Consider the following 19,252-nt stretch of genomic DNA (forward strand, 5'->3'; position numbering starts at 1 on the left):
CTCAGGCTTGGGATGGTCCAGCAGACCCACCAGGATGGGGATGCCCTTGAGATGCCTCACGTCCTTCTTGATCTTATCGTTCTCATAGCAGAGATGCTGGAGGTAGGCGGCTGCGTTGGATTTCACGGGATCGATGGGGTGGCTGAGCATGGCGATGACCTCGGGCAGATCTGGGTCTCGCCACCGGGGGTCTTTGCGGATGCTGTCGATGGAGGGGGAGCGCTTGCCCAGGCGGTCGATGCTGGCCATGCTACCCCTTTCGGGTTGCGCCAAAGGTGCTGCATAGCTGCCGTGCAAGTAGGGAATCCTCTCGTTGATGATTTCGCTCTCAATCGGATCCTCGTAGCTCCTGCTGAGAAAGGAACCATAGCAGAGGGTGAGTTGTTTAGAATAGGAATGGAATAATAGAAGAATAGAATAGAACAGAAGAGAACAAAAGTAGAGTAGGATAGGATAGAATAGGATGGAACAGATCAGATCAGATTAAGGAATAGAATATAAAAGACCAAGGAATAGAACAGAGTAGGATAGAACAGAACAGAATAGATCAGATTAAGGAATAGAATAGAACAGATTAAAGAATAGAATAGAATAGAATAGAATAGAATAGAATAGAATAGAACAGAACAAAAGTAGAATAGGATAGGATAGAATAGGATGGAACAGATCAGACCAGATCAGATTAAGGAATAGAATATAAAAGACCAAGGAATAGAACAGAATAGAATAGAATAGAACAGATCAGATTAAGGAATAGAATAGAACAGATTAAAGAATAGAATAGAGTAGAGTAGAATAGAAGAGAACAGATTAAGGAATAGAATAGAACGGATTAAAGAATAGAATAGAACAGAACAGATTAAGGAATAGAATAGAATAGAACAGATTAAATAGAATAGAATAGAACAGAACAGATTAAGGAATAGAATAGAACAGATTAAAGAATAGAATAGAACGGATTAAAGAATAGAACAGATTAAAGAATAGAATAGAATAGAATAGAATAGAATAGAATAGAATAGATCAGATTAAGGAACAGAATAGAACAGATTAAAGAATAGAATAGAGTAGAGTAGAATAGAACAGAACAGATTAAGGAATAGAATAGAACAGATTAAAGAATAGAATAGAATAGAATAGAACAGAACAGATTAAAGAATAGAATAGAGTAGAGTAGAATAGGTCAGATTAAGGAATAGAATAGAGTAGAATAGAATAGAATAGAATAGAATTTAACAGAACAGATTAAGGAGTAGAATAGAATGGAATAGAAGAATAGAATGTGGAAAGAAAGATCGTAAACTGGGACTAGAAAAGCTCCTGAAAGAAGCCTGCCTGATATACAGGTAGTCCTCGCCTTACAACAGCTCATTTAGTGACCATTCAAAGCTACAACGGCACTGAGAAAAGTGAGGTATGACTGTTTGCACGTATCCCCAAGATCTCGTGATCAGAATTTAGATGCTTAGAAACTGACTTGCATTTGTGATGGTTGCAGCATCCCACGATCATGTGATCCGCTTTTGCAACCTTCTGGCAAGCAAAGTCAGCGAGCAAGCCAGATTCCCTTAACAACCACGTCCCCAGTTTAACAACTGTAGCGATTCACTTAGCAACGATGGCAAGGAAGGTCGTGAAGCAGGCCAAAATTCACCTAGCAAATATCTCAACCACAAAGGTTTTGGCCTCAACTGTGGTCGTACGTCGAGCACTACCTGCAGTTATTCAGGAGGGGAAATTGTCTCATCCACGCATTTTATTATTTTAGGGGGTCGCGGCGCCCCCAACGCTGGAGAACTCCCAGTTTCACAGCTGGCGGGAAGACGCCCTTTGCAACGGGCTCCATGGTTTATGCAAAGCCAGGATGAAATGAACCATGGCTTAATAATGCAGGAACCCCAGTGCATCGTTGGCAACTTTTCCAGCCAAGACTAAACGGCAGCCACCTGCCGAATATGTGCATTTCGCTTTCTTGGCTTCAAAGTGTTGCAACACCGCAGAGAAATTTATCTCTCTTTTTTCCCCAAACTCCTTCCCACCCTGAATAAGCCTGGATTACGTTTTCCAAGTCTAAAGTAAAAAATGCTCACTTCCAGGTCTAAAGTCTAAAGGTAAAGTTTCCCCTCGCACATATGTGCTGGTCGTTCCCGACTCTAGGGGGCAGTGCTCATCTCCGTTTCAAAGCCAGTGCTGTTTCGAAGACGCCTCTGTGGTCATGTGGCCAGCATGACTCAACGCCGAAGGCGCACGGAACGCTGTTCCCTTCCCACCAAAGGTGGTTCCTATTTTTCTACTTGCATTTTTTACATGCTTTCGAACTGCTAGGTTGGCAGAAGCTGGGACAAGCCATGGGAGCTCACTCCGTTACGCGGCGCTAGGGATTCGAACTGCCAAACTGTCGGCCTATCTGATTGACAAGCTCAGCGTCTTAGCCACTGAGCTACCTTCCAGATTTGGCACCCTATAAAGGATGCGGGTTAGGTCACGTTAAAAAGTTTGCTTGTTTTTCTTAAACTTCCTGAAATAAACTAAGCAGGAAGCTTAATGAATAGGAAAATAAAAGTGAAAATGAACTAAGCAGGGAGGGAGGGAGGGAGGGAGGAAGGATGGAAGGAAGGAAGGAGTTAGAGAAACCTTTTATTGACACTCTTATTGCAATATGTATAATTCATTAGTTTCCCTGGCTGCACTTTATGGCGTCTCAACAGCCATTATGTCTGCTTTTATGCAGGAGAGCTGTTTCCATTCTTCAGCAGAAAAGAAGATAATAATGTTACATTCATATTAATATTTTTCCTTGTAAGAAAAAGCGAAAAAAGCCTTCCTTGAATTTTAAGGAATGCCGAGACGGAGCTGAGCCGAGCTTCTCCCCCTTTAATTCGCAAGGAGATGTGCGCCTCCTTTAAGGCCAGTCTGGAATCCGACTCAAAAAAGCCAAACTATTCCTCCTCCTTCTTAAATTCAGCGGGTTTAATTGTGCGTCTTGCAAAACCCCCTAGAGAGGCACACGGCATCTGCTTCGATCCCCAGCTGGTTTTCCCAGCTGAGCCTCCGAGCAACCGGTTTCCTTCTCATCTACTTCCTTCCTTCTCTGCTCCGGGGGTGAGGATGGCAGAAAGAAGAAATGGGCTTGTTTCAGTGAACAGTTCACAGAGGGGGAAAGAGGATTCACAGGAGAGAGAGAGAGAGAGAATGAAAGAAAGAGAGAAAGAAATAAAGAAAGAGAAAAAAGGAAGGAAAGAGAGAGAAAGAAGGAAGGAAAGAGGAAAGAAAGATGGAGGGAAGGAAGGAAGGAAGAAAAGAGAAAGAGAGAAAGAAAGAGAAAGAAAAGAAGGAAAGGAAAAGGAAGGAAGAGGGAGGGAGAAAGGAAAGAAAGAGAGAGAAAAAGAAGGAAGGAAGGAAGAGGGAGGGAGGGAGGGAAGGAAAGAAAGAGAGTCAGAAAGAAAGAAGGAAAGAGAAAAATAAAGTAAGAAAGAGAGGGAGGGAGGGAGGAAGGCAAGCAAGCAAGCTTCCTTCTGTTTCATAGCCAGAGAAGCAGGAAAAGTGATGGTTTGGAGTGATATTATTACGACTCCCAAATGCAACCTGTAAAGCCAAAACCACAGATACGACACAGTGAAATCCACTCGAGTCCAGATCTCTTATTTTTATTTATCTGTGTGTACCTGATAAGACTGAATCTTGCCAGACTAAAGCTATAACCTTCTAAGCATACAGATAGACCCTGTGTAGAAAGAAGTGTGGCAGAACGTGGTGGAAGTGGGGGAGGGGGAGTTAAAAGAGGGATTCTAGGCTTTATCTAACTTCCAGTTGAGAAGATTCCTGTGCATGGGCATGAATAGTAACAAATCAATTGAATTGGACCTTCGCTTGTGAACCTGGATCTTTCATCCCTGATCCTTTGGGAGTTTCCACGGTGTGGCTACCCTTAACATATCTGAAGAAATCAATGAAGGGAACATCACACCAATGTACAGTTCAGACTCAGGGTTACAACTGAACGTACTGCTGTGGTCTGCCGGTGGCCTGGGAAGCTGGCAGAGTCGGACAGCGAGGAGGTTGGGGAGGAACATGGCCCAGTCCTGGAGACTGGGGAAGACTTGGACGAGGGCTCTGCGTCGGAGACAGAGAGGGGGCCAAGGGCCATCTGGGAGTTATGTGCTGGCTCCAGAGCCTCCAGAGTCGGACAGCAGTGAGGCAGAGGAACAGATTTCCCCCTCTTCCCAGTGCGTGCATGTGCAGAGTTGCCAGAAGGCAAGAACAGTTAAGACAGAAGGGATGACTTGGGAGTAAGGCTTGGAGGTGACTGGCCCCTCCCATAAGACATAAAGGAGCAGCAAAGGCACGTGAGTTTTTGCAGGAAGCAACTTGGTTCATGCTGGTCAGTTTACCTTCTGAAGCTCCGTTTTGACTCTTTGCTCCGTGTGGCCAAGCTAATTGCCAATTAAGTCTTTGGCAGCGTTTCAAGGACGACAAAGGTGGGTGCTTATCAGCCTTATCCCGAAAGATCTTGACAGCGTACTGTAGGACTCTTTCCAACTATTTGGGACTCATTATGGACTGTGAATGAACATAATTCACAGCCTTCAAAATAAAAAAGAGTTTTTTGGGGACTAAGTGTGTGCCTTTTACCGTATCTGGAAGCATAGGTCAGAACCTGTACCAGCACTTCATTTTTGATCTTCCAGAGATGGCTCGGAGGAATGAATCATCCCAAACAGAGAAGCCTTCTGACAGGAGGAGGAGACACTTCTCTTGGAAGGCGAAACGGTGTTGGCAAGCAGCGCCTGAGTCCCCCATCATTCATTGCCCTGCTATTAAATTATTTCCAAAGCTTCTTTGTTCGAGCTTTGCTCCTCTCCACTAAAGTCTCTGTCACCGAGTCCATCATGGCAAAACAAACAGGATTACAGACCCTGCTGCTTTCCATTAGCTCTTACAGCCCCTGACCTTCAAACAAGATTGACCCTGGGAAAGGCTGTTCCCGGGAGGAAAAAAAAGCACGATGCACAGAGAGGGGTAGGGGGAAAGGATGCTCTTGACTCTGAACGCAAGCTTTCTTTCCTTTCCAACCACGGGGAAGACGGAAGGTTTTTCCTTGCCCGTTTTAAAACCTGGTGAAGGCCACGATGGAAATTGCATTTATCTAGACAAGGGGTGGCGTAAACATAGCTCTTGTCTTCGGGGGCCCACAGGGGGTGGGTGATGGGTGGGGAGGGGGGTTGCGGAGATTATTTTTGTTGCTGGGCTTATCTACACTTTTGTTCTCTCCCGTTTAAGCAGCCCGGAGAGACTTGGTTGTTATAAACATAGATAGATAGATAGATAGATAGATAGATAGATAGATAGATAGATAGATAGATAGATAGATAGATAGATAGATAGATAGATAGATAGATAGAAGGTAGAGATAGATGATAGATAGATAGATAGATAGATAGATAGAGAGAGAGAGAGAGAGAGAGAGATAGTAGGTAGAGATAGATAGATAGATTAGACAGATAAGAGAGACAGAAAGACAGGGAGAAAGAGAAATAAAGAAAAGAGAAAGGGAGAAACAAAGATAGAGAGAGAGAAAGATAGATAGATAGATAGATAGATAGATAGATAGATAGATAGATAGATAGATAGATAGGCAGGCAGGCAGGCAGGCAGGTAGATAGGTAGGTAGATGATAGATGATAGATGGATAGAGCAGGTAAGGAGAGATGGATGGATGGATAATCAGACAGATAGATAGATATGGATACAGCAGGTAAGCAGAGAGAGAGGGATGAATGGATGGATGGATGGATGGATGGATGGATGGATAGAACAGGTAAGTAGAGATGGATGGATGGACAGACGGACAGTCAGACATAGACAGAGCAGGTAAACAGATAGACAGAAGCTATCTATAAATGCCAGCTTGCCCAGATTTCTAGCACATTTGGAGAGAGCAGCTGTTCCAGGCATTGTGGAAAATGTCCCTTTGCTTCACGGAGTTTACGGAATAAATCACATTGAGTCGTGACACCACCTTGTGTGCTCGTGTATGATGTATGAACCATGGCGCCTTTCCCAAAAGAAATCATACATTAACTTACATATGTATTTAAACATGACATGCATATATTCCCAGCCCAAAAATGGAACGTCAAAGAATTTACAAAAGCGCTCCAAAGAAAGCAATTGTCAAATGCAGGCGAGGTCACATTTTCCACAGTGCCATATTACAGGAAATAAATGCAATCTATATTCAGCTAAACAAGAGGTAAATATGCAATTGATCAAACTTAGCCATTTCAGCATGGAAAACCTGTGAGGGTTATAAATAAGGCAGGCCCTGAATTCTGCTTTTATGAGGATAAATCTTCCTTTCTAAAAATACTCCTTAAAGGAACATTAAGCTGGTTTCTTTTTCAATCCATTTTTTTAAAAAGCGAAAATAAAGCCCCCTCAATAGATGAATAACAGGCGAACGCTGGCAGTAGAATATTGGTAAATATTGGTAAAATACAAGATATTTCAAGAAGGAAACGCCTTGAGGCTGATTTACAACCATTTATTGAGCAACTGGACTTCGTCTTTCCTTGAAGATGTTTCACTTCTCATCCAAGAAGCTTCTTCAGTTCTGACCGAGGAGGCTGAATCGTCAGAAATGAAGAAGCGTCTTTCTGCAGAGTCATATCAGTCTACTTATTCTCCTATTTCTAAATATTCTTTTCTCTTTTTCTTCTTTTTTTGTGTGTCTTCTATCAGCAGAAAAAAAAGTATTGTAAACAAGGTAAAGACGCGCTTTAAATCAGAATTATATTAAGAAACTTAAAGCTGTTAGATAATTATGTTACGTTGATTATACAAAACTTGAAATCTGAAATTTGGAGATTCATATTGTCAAGGGAAAACAGATGGAAAAGAAATGATAAATCGTTTATTTTTAAAGAGAAGGAAACATTGTACTGTTCGTACATGTTAAAAAACTAGAAATTGGAAAATTTCTGAAAAAGGACTAGGGGAGACAGGATAGCAGTCTTCCAATATCTCAGGGGTGCCACAAAGAAGAGGGAGTCAAACTGTTCTCCAAGGCACCTGAGGGCAGGACAAGAAGCAATGGGTGGAAACTAATCAAGGAGAGAAGCAACTTAGAACTGAGGAGAAACTTCCTGACAGTCAGAACAACTAATCAGTGGAACAGAAGTTGCCTCCGGAAGTTGTGAATGCCCCAACACTGGAAGTTTTTAAGAAGATGTTGGAGAGCCATTTGTCTGAAACAGTATAGGGTTTCCTGCCTAGGCAGGGGGTGGGACTAGAAGACCTCCAAGGTCCCTTCCAACTCTGCTATTGTATTGTATTGTAAAATATGAGAAGAAAAGTAATACGGCTAAAATTGGAAACAATATAATGTCAAATGAATTATGTTTTTGGGTGAGAATGTTAAGGTGGGAATTCGGACAACCACTCCGTTCACAAAAGAAGTTTTATTATGTAACAAAAATAAATAAATAAAACTTTTTGAAAGAACTGAAGAAGCTTCTTGGATGAGAAGTGAAATGTCTTCGAAGAAAAAACAGAAAGTCTAGTTGCCTCTTCAAAAGACACCTCTGGGACAACCAGTACCTGGATGACTGAGAAGCTCCATAGACATTTAGCGATACACTCCTTGATCATGATTTACCCCAGATTTGCCCCTAAGTCTTTCAGTGATCATAGTCTGATTTCACACATCATGGTTAATTCAGTCTAATGCTCCCTTATCCCACCGTCAACACAAGGCAGAGATTGACTTGACATATCACATTAAGCCACTTGATGCTTTGGCTGAGCGTGCTGAGCGTGCTGAGCGTTAGACTTTGCATGTGGCGTGGGGTCTCAGCCAACTGTGGTTTATTTGTTCAACCATGGCTTAGCAGGATTGTTGTGGCCTGCTGGATGCCGGCCCCTCCAGCAATTGAATAGGAGGAGGAGGAGGAGGAGGTGTGGGAATCAGGGTCAGCATCAAGGCAACCTGAGAGCTCCGAGGGGGAAGAGAGAGAGACACAGAGAGAGAGACAGACAGACAGATAGAGGCGGAGCCTGGGCCGTCCGTCAGCCCTCAGATAGAAAGTCAACAGCCCCCAGGTCTGGAGTGGCTGATGAGGAAGAGGAGGAGCAGCTGGGTTCAGTGCCTGACGCACAGATGCACAGAAGGCAGAGGAGAGGAGAGCAGTGGAAATCTAGGGGCCGGTCCTTGAGATAGAAGAGCCACCACTGCTAGTGAAGCCCCACCCTCGCTCTCAGGACAAAAGGCAGGGGGCAGGGATGAATAGAAGTGGCAGACAACTATTCAACTCCCTGCCGGACAGACTTGTTGGCCTGCAGTGAGAGAGAAACTTTTCACTGGGGCTCCTAATAAAGGAATCATTGACTTAAATACAGAGGGTTTGTCGTGTTTGGGGAGCTGGCTCAGAACAAGATATGCGAAGGCAAGCAGAGCACGGAAGGGGTTTCGTCCACGGCAGATAGTATTATCAAAGGGAATCAACCAAGAGATCATTCTGGATCTCCAGGGTTCAGCGGCGGCATATCACTCAACGCCAGTTGCAGGGGGACAGCTGCAGAGGACACGCAACGCTTCCACGCGGTGGGCCATCTCAAGCTATCTGTTCAGTCTTTTAAGACAAGCCCAAGATTATGGCCTTTCTCCTCTCCACACATAATTAAAACAGGATTTGCTTCGAGAAGACCGAGGGACACACGCCAACTTGAATAGCCAAAGGAAGCTTCAACAAATGCGCGAAGGCCGGGGACAGTTAACTGGCTAGCAATCAAGGCGTATTTTGCATCCAGGATCAGACGCAGCAAAGCACACGGCTTGGGAACATCGAGAACTACATCCTGGTATATCCAGTTTTGGTCGGCATGATATAAGCGAGATGTGGAGACTCTAGAGAAGAGTGCAGAGAAGAGCAACCAAGAGGATGAGGGGACTGGAGGCTAAAAGATATGAAGAACGGTTGCAGGAACTGGGGATGCCTGGTTTAATGACATGATAGCAGTCTTCCAATGTTTGGGGGGCTGCCACAAAGAAGAGGGAGTCAAGCTACTCTCCAAAGCACCTGAGGGTAGGTCAAGAAGCAACAGGTGGAAACTAATCAAGGAGAGAAGCAACCTAGAACGAAGGAGAAATTTCCTGACAGTGAGAACAATTAATCAGAGGAACAGAAGTTGCCTCCAGAAGTTTGAATGCCCCAACACTGGAGGCTTTTAAGAAGAGTTCAACAACCATTTATCTGGAATGGTATAGGTTTCCTGCTTGAACAGAGGGTTGGACTAGAAGACCTCCAAGGTCCCTTCCAAATCGGTTATTCTGTTATCTCCTGAGGTAGGTTTCTCAGTTGCTTCAGGTTTTCCATTCCAGATATGGATCGTTTTCCTGAATCTCTGCTCAGGCGCAGCTTTCTTTGGGCAAATTATCACGGAACCAAAATTAGCTGGGGCATATACATTTCCAGGCACGCAGGCAGACGGAAATCTGCTTTTGTGCACTAATTTATATTTGCAGGCGCTTTCTGAACCGACCGTTTCTCTCCTCCCGCCAGCTCCCAATCCATATTCAAATGCGAGCTTCTTCGGAAACTGGGTCAACAGTGAGAAGAAAGAGGCAGGCAGAGAGAGAGAGCGAGAGGGAGGGAGGGAGGGAGGGAGAGAGAGGGAGGAAGGGAGCATGGTGCAAAGAACCAATTACCTGCCTGGTTAGAGACTGGTAGAATTAGAACAAGGAACAGGGCTAATGACCAGTTTATCCGAATCATCACCAATTCAGAAACGGATGGCTCTGCATTGTGCAAGCAGGGAAAATGAGATGCCCTGAGTAGAATCCACTTCATTAAAACCAGGAGGCACATAAAGAGTCCAGAATAGAATAGAATAGCAATAGCAATAGCAAAATAGCAATAGAATAGAACAGACTAGAATAGAATAATGAAGTTGGAAGGGACCTTGGAGGTCTTCTAGTCCAACCCCCTGCTTAGGGAGGAAACCCCACACCACTTCAGACAAATGGTTATCCAACATCTTCTTTGAAAATGTGTTGGAGTGTTGGGGCATTCACAACTTCTGGAGGCAAGCAGTTCCACTGATTAATTGTTCTAACTGTTAGGAAATTTCTCCTTAGTTCTAAGTTGCTTCTCTCCTTGATTAGTTTCCACCCATTGCTTCTTGTTCTGCCCTCAGGTGCCTTGGAAAATAGTTTGACTCCCTCTTCTTTGGGGCAGCCCCTGAGATATTGGAGCCCTGCTATCATGTCTCCCCTAGTCCTTCTTTTCATTAAACTAGACATATCCAGTTCCTGCAACCGTTCTTCATATGTTTTAGCCTCCAGTCCCCTCATCATCCTTGTTGCTCTTCTCTGCACTCTTTCAAGAGTCTCAACATCTTTTCTACATTGTGGCGACCAAAACTGGATGCCGTATTCCAAGTGTGGCCTTACCAAACTACAGAGAGTCCTTGACTTACAACCACAATTAAGCCCAACCTTTCTTTTGCTACGTGAGACATTTGTCAAATGAGTGTTTGCCCCATTTTTACAACTTTTCTGGCCAACCATTGTTAAGTGAATCACTGCAGCTGTTCAGTTAGTAACATGGTCATTAAGTGAATCTGGCTTCCCCATTGATTTTGCTCCTCGGGTGGTCGCCAAAGGGGATCACGTGATCCCGGGATGCTGCACACCGTCATAAATATGAGTCGGTTGCCAACGGTTGTGAGTGTGGAAAACAATCCTAAGTGGCTTTTTTTTCCAGCGCCGTCGTAACTCTCAGCAGTCACTAAATGAACTGTTATAAGTCAAGGACTGCCTGAGCTCTCAAGAAAATCTTCTTTCAACTTCTCTCTGCCAACGGGGCTGTTTTATCTACAGGCCAAAAGTTCCATTTGTCGGTAGAATTATTAACCTCTGAAGACTTATTGAAAATCAATTCCTCTGCTCATTCCTAAATGGAAGGAAAGCTGTTGGACACACTCTTCCTCCGTCCAACCTCGATGTAACCAGAAAAGGAGGAGGAGAGGAACGCTGGAGTAAATCAGCTGAACGTGTCACTAAGTGGAGAAACGGAGGTCTGGGTGATTGTAGCAAAGCAGGTGATATCTTGACCACTGACAGTCTTCGGCTAATGGATATTGCCAGAAGTTAGCAGAAGCAGGCAGCCTATATCACGCAACGGGATCCTAAGTGGCTAATCGAGAAGACAAGGGAGGCTTGATTTTGGTAACGTTGCTCCTCCAGGCTTTGAGGTCCACGGGAGAAAAATCTGAGCTTCAATAACTAGCTCGAGGCAAGGAAAAAAAGAGAGAAGGCTGAAAATTCATGGGTGGATGGATAATAGATGGATGATGGATGGATGAAGGATGGATGGATGCTTGCATGGATGGAGGATGGATGGAGGGATAATGGATGGATGATAGAGGATGGATGAATTGATGATGGATGATAGATGGAGGATGGATGGATGGATGGATGGAGGATGGATGGATTGATGATGGATAAGGGAAGGATGGATGGATGGAGGATGGAGGGGGAGGGAGGGACGGATAATGGATGGATGATGGATGGATGGAGGATGGATGGATGGATGATAGATGGATGAGCGAAGGATGGATGGATGGAGGATGGAGGATAGATGGAGGGGGAGGGAGGGACGGATAATGGATGGATGATGGATGGATGGAGGATGGATGATGGGATGGATGGATTGATGGATGGATGGATGATGGATGGATGGATAGATGGAGGATGGATGGACGGTCCTATTTTAGGTCCACTAGGCCTATAACTAGGCCTATAACTGGAGTTGGACATTATAATCCAAAGATGGAACCTCCATGAGTTCATAAGACACAAGTCTACATTTATTAAATCGCATGGGAATTCACAATCTAGAACACAGCTTTTTCCAATAGCTGGGATTTCCTTCCCTTCCCTTCCCCTCCTATAAATAACTCAAGGTGAAGGACATGTCCAACAGACCTTCTTTTTGACACAATAGCCCTGTGAAGTCCGTTGGGCTGAGAGAGAGTGGATTGGTCCAAAGTCACCCAGCCAGCTTTCATACTTAAGATGGGTTTAGAACTTGCAGTCTCCTGGTGATCGGTCCAAAGTCACCCAGTTGGCTTTCATGGCTAAGACAGAACTAGAATTCATCATCACCTAGTGATGGGCTTAGAGTCATACAACTAGCTTTCAGAGCTAAAGTGGGACTAGAACTCACATTCTCCTGGTGATCGGTCCATCCATCCAGCTGGTTTTCATGGCTAAGGCAGGACTAGAACTCATTGTCTCCTGGTTTCTAACCTGATGCCTTAACCATGACACCAAACTGGCTGTCTTGTAACGATGATTAGGAATTCCCATTTAGCAAGGAAGAGACCATGATTTTCAACAGATTAAGGTTGAGAAGATGTGCTTGATTCGGGGTCATCCCCACACCAAGAGATTTATGGCGTGGGGAACTGATTCCATAGTTCCTGCAGTGGCGGGATTCAAAATTTGTTTACTATCATTTCTGTGGGTTGCTGCTGGGCGTGGCATGTCTTGGTGGGCGGGGCAGGAGGATACTGCAAAATCCCCATTCCCTCCCCATTTCAGGGGAAGGATACTGCAAAATCCCCATTCCCTCACCACTCCAGGGAAAGGATACTGCAAAATCCCCATTCCCTCCCCACTCCAGGGGAAGGATACTGCAAAATCCCTTTCTGTGGGTGTGGCATGGCTTGGTGGGCGTGGCATGGCTTGGTGGGCGTGGCATGGCTTGGTGGGCGTGGCATGGCTCGGTGGGCGTGGCATGGCTTGGTGGGCATGGCAGGAGAAGGTTACTGTAAGATCCCCATTCCCTCCTGACTCCAGGGGAAGGCTACTGCAAAATCCCCATTTCCTCCCCACTCCAGGGGAAGGATACTGCAAAATCCCCATTCCCTCCCCACTCCAGGGGAAGGATACTGCAAAATCCCTTTCTGTGGCATGGTTTGGTGGGCGTGGCATGGCTTGGTGGGCGTGGCATGGCTTGGTGGGCATGGCAGGGGAAGGTTACTGTAAGATCCCCATTCCCTCCCCACTCCAGGGGAAGGATGCTGCAAAATCGCTATTCCCTCCCCACTCCAGGGGAAGGATATTGCAAGATTCCCATTCCCTCCCAATCAGCTGGGACTCGGGAGGCAGAGAATAGATGGGGGTGAGGCCAGTCAGAGGTGGCATTTGCCGGTTCTCCGAACTACTCAAAATTTCTGCTACCGGTTCTCCAGAACTGGTCTGAACCTGCTGAATATCATCTCTGGCTTCCTTTGTTGTCACCAAGGGTTAATAACAGGGGGCTTCATGATTACGTTAAAAAGAAAAAAATCATTACTTATTGCCAGACTTCCTCAGCGGTGAAAGACAGATGATAATTTATTCATGTAAAAATTGCTTTGAGAATTCCTGAAGTCGGTGAGAGACGGCTGGTTGCAACAGACCTTGCCAGCTTGTTTACGTCGGGACAAGGTGCGTTCAAATTAAACACCTTTGTAAAGTTCCTTGATCGAATTTAAATAAGAAAAGTCTCCAATCCTTTAAATGTGCAAAGGCATCAAAAATGGAATGCACAGGTACAGTATAGGTGGTACCTTGCTCAGTAGTAGTAACTGTGAAAGGGATCTTGGAGTCCTAGTGGACAACCATTTAAATAGGAGCCAGCAGTGTGCAGAGCTGCCAAAAAAGCCAACACGGTTCTGGGCTGTATCAACAGAGGGATAGAATCAGGATCATGTGAAGTGTTAATACCACTTTATAATGCCTTGGTAAGGCCACACTTGGAATACGGCATTCAGTTCTGGTCGCCACGATGTAAAAAAGATGTGGAGACTCTAGAAAGAGTGCAGAGAAGAGCAACAGAGATGATTAGGGGACTGGAGACTAAAACATATGAAGAACGGTTGCAGGAACTGGGTATGTTTAGCTTAAGAGAAAGAAGGACTAGGGGAGACATGATAGCAGTCTTCCAATATCTCAGGGCCTTCCCCAAATAAGAGGGAGTCAAACTATTCTCCAAAGCACCTGAGGGTGCAGTATGTATGTATCTATCTATCTATCTATCTATCTATCTATCTATCTATCTATCTATCTATCTATCATCTATCTATCTATCTATCTATCTATCTATCTATCTATCTATCTATCTATCTATCTATCATCTATCAATCATCTATCTATCTATCTATCTATCTTTCTATCTATCTATCTATCTATCTATCTATCTATCTATCTATCTATCATCTATCTATCTATCTATCTATCTATCTATCTATCTATCTATCTATCTATCCATCCATCCATCCATCCATCCATCCATCTAACCATCCATCCATATCTTTCTATCTTTCTATCTTTCTTTCTAGCTAGCTAGCTAGCTAGCTAGCTATCATCTACCTACCTACCTACCTACCTACCTACCTACCTACCTACCTACCTACCTACCTACCTATCATCTTTCTTTCTTTCTTTCCTTCCTTCCTTCCTTCCTTCCTTCCTTCCTTCCTTCCTTCCTTCCTTCCTTCCTTCCTTCCTTCCTTCCTTCCTTCCTTCCTTCCTTCCTCCCTTCCTTCCTGTAAATGGCTTGCCTACAGAAGCTGTGGGAGCTTTATCACTGGGAGTTTTCAAGAAGAGACTTGGCAACCATATGTCTGGAATGGTATAGGCTCTTGCCTGAACGGGGGGCTGGACTAGAAGACCTCCAGAGTCCCTTCCAACTGTTATTCTGTTAATCAGTGAAATGGCTTGCCTGCAGGAGTTGTGGGTGCTCCATCACTGGAGGCTTTTAAGAAGAGATTGGACAACTATTTGTCTGCAATGACATTAGGTCTTCTGCTTGAGCAGGGGGTTGGACTAGAAGACCTCCAAGGTCCCTTCCAACTCTGTTATTCTGTATTGCCATGCCAAACCCTCGCTCCTTTTTCAAAGCAGAGTCGGAAAAGAAAGTCCAGACAAGCATGAACGTTCTCAAGATAAATAATCTTAGAACGGTGGCCTTAATAATGAGGTCTTCTCCAAGTCCAAACCAAGCAGAATTTCCACTGGTTCCTGCAGGACAAGCGTCCTACAACGACCTTCCTACCCCAGACCACCTAAACGTGCATTTACCTTCCTTTGTGAGGCCTTCCTCTCTCGGGCATCCCAGCCGACGTTCTCCGATTTACCGTCGAGTACTCTGGATCGAGTTCATAACCTTCGTCGTCAATTCCGAGGCTGCGGTTATCATCCTCCAGACCGTACGGCTCCGGTTGGAACCGTTCCGGCTGGGAGCGGTTCAGGTCTGCGTTGCTGCCCGTTGCCACCTGAGGCTGGGCCAGAGGTCCATAGTTATCCCTCCTGCTTGGCAAAGTGAAACTGCCATCCTCGGGCCGGTAATTGTTCCCCGGTACGTAGCCGTAATGCGGGCGGTAATTGACACTCCGGGACAAGCTTCCATAATTGTCCGGCAGGTCGCCGTAACCGTTGTGGCTTACGAAGGAACGATATTGGCCATCATGACTCTCCGGGTAGGAATCGTTGTAGCTGTTGTAAGCTCGGTTTAGAGTGGACGATGCCTGGGGGGTGATGTACCGTTCTCCGTTCTTGACCTGCCTTCTGTCTATGGAGTCAGTGTAGCTACCCATGGGGGAGGATCCGTCCATCGTTGGGAGGCCGTCAGGACCAAGGGGAACTTGGCGCACCGTTCGAGTTGTGACGGTCTTGACCATCTTGGTTACCTGTGAGGAAGAAAGAGAGAGAGAGGAACATAGACATAATTTATTTTGGGGGACCTCGGTAGGCTTCGGTGTAGATTATTTTACATCCCAACCCAAGGGAATAAGTGGAAGAGCCTTTGGCCATCAATTGATATCCTCCACAAGGACATTGGAAGTGCTCTGCAAAAGATCTATGCCTATCTCACTCAACATCCTCTTCCTCCTCATCATCTTCTTCTTTTAATGACCCCATAATCCCTTGCTCTGGACCAAAAGCTTTGACCTTAATAAAAAAGTTCATGAAACACAACCAGCTTCCAGCTACCAGTCCTGGACGACATTTTTGCATCTCGCTGTTTGAGGAAGTTGCATAGCATTCTCAAGAGACTCTTCCCATCCTGCTTACCATCTTTTTAGACTGTTGCCTTCTGGCAGAAGATACAGAACAATTAAAACAAGGACCACACGTCTTCTGAATAGCTTTTATTCCAGAGCTATAATGGCACTCAACAATGTACTAAAGGGCCATCATCAATGAGCTATTGGACAGCACTACTTGGTCTCTTGTGTGGATGCTTGGGTGGTTTAGGGGCGGGGAATTTTTTGGGTGGGTGGGGGTGTGTTTGGGGATTGTTTTGTGTGTTGGGCCTGGTCTCTGGGTGTTATGTGAATTTCGTTGTATGTGTATACTGTGTATGTACGTACAATGACAATAAAGTAAAGTAAACATGACCTTAATAGAAAAGTTCAAGAAACACAACCTTTGAGGCAAGATTAGGTAAAGGTAAAGGTTCCCCTTGCACATATGTGCTAGTCGTTCCTGACTCTAGGGGGCGGTGCTTATCTCCGTTTCAAAGCCAAAAAGCCAGCGCTGTCCGAAGACGTCTCCGTGGTCATGTGGCCGGCATGACTCAACACCGAAGGCACACGGAACGCTGTTACCTTCCCACCAAAGGAGGTTCCTGTTTTTCTACTTGCATTTTTTACATGCTTTCGAACTGCTACGTTGGCAGAAGCTGGGACAAGTCACGGGAGCTCACTCCATTACGCGGCGCTAGGGATTCAAACCGCCCAACTGCCGACCTTTCTGATCGACAAGCTCAGCGTCTTCGCCACTGAGACACCACGTATCTTGCTTCAAAGCTATCCCCCATAAGTTCTGTTCACGATCTTCCACCCCTATAAACATGCCACTTGGCTAAAGACCCCGACGGGCGTTCACTCACCAAGGGGGCGGAATTGAAGCCAGCCCCCCTTTAATAACACAAACACATGTTGTGGAAAGAACAGGGTAAACACAGCATGTTCTGTGAATGTCTGACACCTGTGGGTGTGTGGTATGTACTGCCAGGGTAACAACACCCCGCAAAGTTTTGAACAGCCAAAGCTCGTTATTTATAACCTCCAACGGACAGCATGCATGTGAAAATAAACAGATAGGAGAGAAAGACAAATCGGTTTTAGCCAATGTTTTCACCCTGCCTTCCTTCTTCACAAGAGGTTGATTTGGATTTACCCACCAACAAAACACTTCACTGCCCCACCAGAGCTGGGCAAGAAAATTCCACACAAGTACATTTTTTTGGGGGGGGAGGGTAAAAGATCTAAAATGAAGCCCAACTGGGTGACTTCGGGCCAGTCTCTCACTCCCAGTCTCCAACCCCACCTCACAGGGCTGTTGTTGTGGGGAAAATAGGAGGAGGAAAGTATGCTGGATATGTTCGCCACCTTGCGTCATTTGTAAAAATAATACAGGCAGGGTGTAAAGGAATAATAAGTCACTTCAGTATCCCGCCAACAAATAATTAAGTTTGTTTTGAAATGGTGTAGGGTCTCCTACTTGGGCAAGGGGTTAGACTAGAAGACCACTATTTCCCTTCATTCCATTCCATATTCTATTCTATTCCATTCATTATTCTATTCTATTCTGTTCCATTCCATTCATTATTCCATTCTATTCTATTCCATTCCATTCCATTTTATTATTCTACTCTATTATTATTATTCTATTCTATTCTATTCCATTCATTATTCTATTCTATTCCATTCCATTCATTATTATATTCTATTCTATTTTATTACATTCCATTCCATTTTATTATTCTACTCTATTATTCTATTCTATTTTGTTCCATTCCATTCATTATTCTATTCCATTCCATTCTATTTTATTATTCTACTCTATTATTATTCTATTCTATTCTATTCCATTCCATTCCATTTTATTATTCTACTCTATTATTCTATTCTATTCTACTCTATTATTATTCTATTCTATTCTATTCTATTCTATTCTATTCTATTCTATTCTATTCTATTCTATTCTATTCTATCATATCCCTATTCCATTTCCTAAGAAAGAGAGCAAATGCAACCTAGTTACTCTTCCTGTGGTTTTAGAGGTCTTCTCAACTTGGCCGAGACAGCCATTCTCAGCCCACCTTGCTCTGTCCAGGGTCCTGACGTCAGCCTCTTTTATCCAACATAACCCTTCCTTGATGGAAGCTGTCAAAACATGAATGATCCCTTTGTCAGACTCATGTCATAAAACACCAAGTGGGGGAAGGAGGAAGCACTGAAGGATAAAAGCATCTTGACATTTCCAAGTGCTTATTTTTGGACAGCTCGGCTGTAAAATTATTAGGCCAAAAAAAAATAAAAAGGGACAAGCCATTATCTTATTAGCAGAAGGTTGTAAAAGCGGCAGTGCTCTTGAGGCTGATGGAACGGGAATGCTCGGGTCTTCCTTCCCCAATGGCCGTTTTAATTAAAAAGGTCTTTTGCTTTTCAAAAATGGATGGGAGAAGAAGTCAAGATCATTTCCGTGAGGTCCTGGCACTCTGTGTTTTCTTTCAGACCTTTCATTACCCAAGGGGGTTACATCATCAGAGTTAGAAGGGAGAGGGGTTCACAGAGAGGAGGAGGAGGAGGAGGACGACGACTGTGGGCTCCTTGGTCCTCTCTCTTAGCTGGGTTGTTTTCTTGCAGACATTTCATTACCCAAGGAGGTTACATCATCTGAGTTAGAAGGGAGAGGAGTTCACAGAGAGGAGGAGGAGGAGGAGGAGGAGGAGGAGGAGGAGGAGGAGGAGGAGGAGGAGGAGGAGGAGGAGGAGGAGGAGGAGGAGGACAATGACTCTTGGTCCTCTCTCTTAGCTGGGTTGTTTTCTTGCAGACATTTCATTACCCAAGGAGGTTACATCATCTGTGTTAGAAGGGAGAGGCATTCACAGAGGGGAGGAGGACTTTTTTTGCGCACCAAACCGGCAGTAATGCCGACCGCAACCCACCCCTGCTTCAAACAGTCACTAAATGAATGGCTGTAAGATGAGAACTGGCCTCTCTACCTGAAAATCAACTGTGTCTCTCAATTGTCCTAGACAGGGATTTTGTTTGGGCCAGGAGAAGAATCCAAGCGACAGAGACCAGAAATGGTGCGCGGAAGTTTTATTTTTTCCTGTTCAGAAATCCTTGTGATTTCAAACAAACGTTCACGGGACATGAGCTCGCTTTAATCTGTCGCAGTGCTCATCTG

General features: G+C 44.7%; 1 protein-coding gene across 1 annotated transcript in view; it reads right to left on the reverse strand.

Moving 5' to 3' along the window:
• Positions 1–3: 3 nt before the first annotated feature.
• Positions 4–19,252, reverse strand: part of LOC309382375 (splicing regulator ARVCF-like) — a gene marked incomplete at its 3' end in the record, with an annotated part of 33,050 nt that continues 13,801 nt past the window's right edge. Inside the window, exons 2-3 of the mRNA XM_081971886.1 lie at positions 15,131–15,738; positions 4–352 (exon numbers count right to left, since the gene is read on the reverse strand). Of these exons, the coding sequence (XP_081828012.1) occupies positions 4–352; positions 15,131–15,738 (957 nt within the window). The remainder of the gene's footprint in view (positions 353–15,130; positions 15,739–19,252) is intronic.

Source organism: Natrix helvetica, assembly GCF_964273705.1.
Source record: "Natrix helvetica genome assembly, contig: HAP1_SCAFFOLD_284, whole genome shotgun sequence".
In the NCBI taxonomy this organism is placed as follows: domain Eukaryota; kingdom Metazoa; phylum Chordata; class Lepidosauria; order Squamata; family Natricidae; genus Natrix; species Natrix helvetica.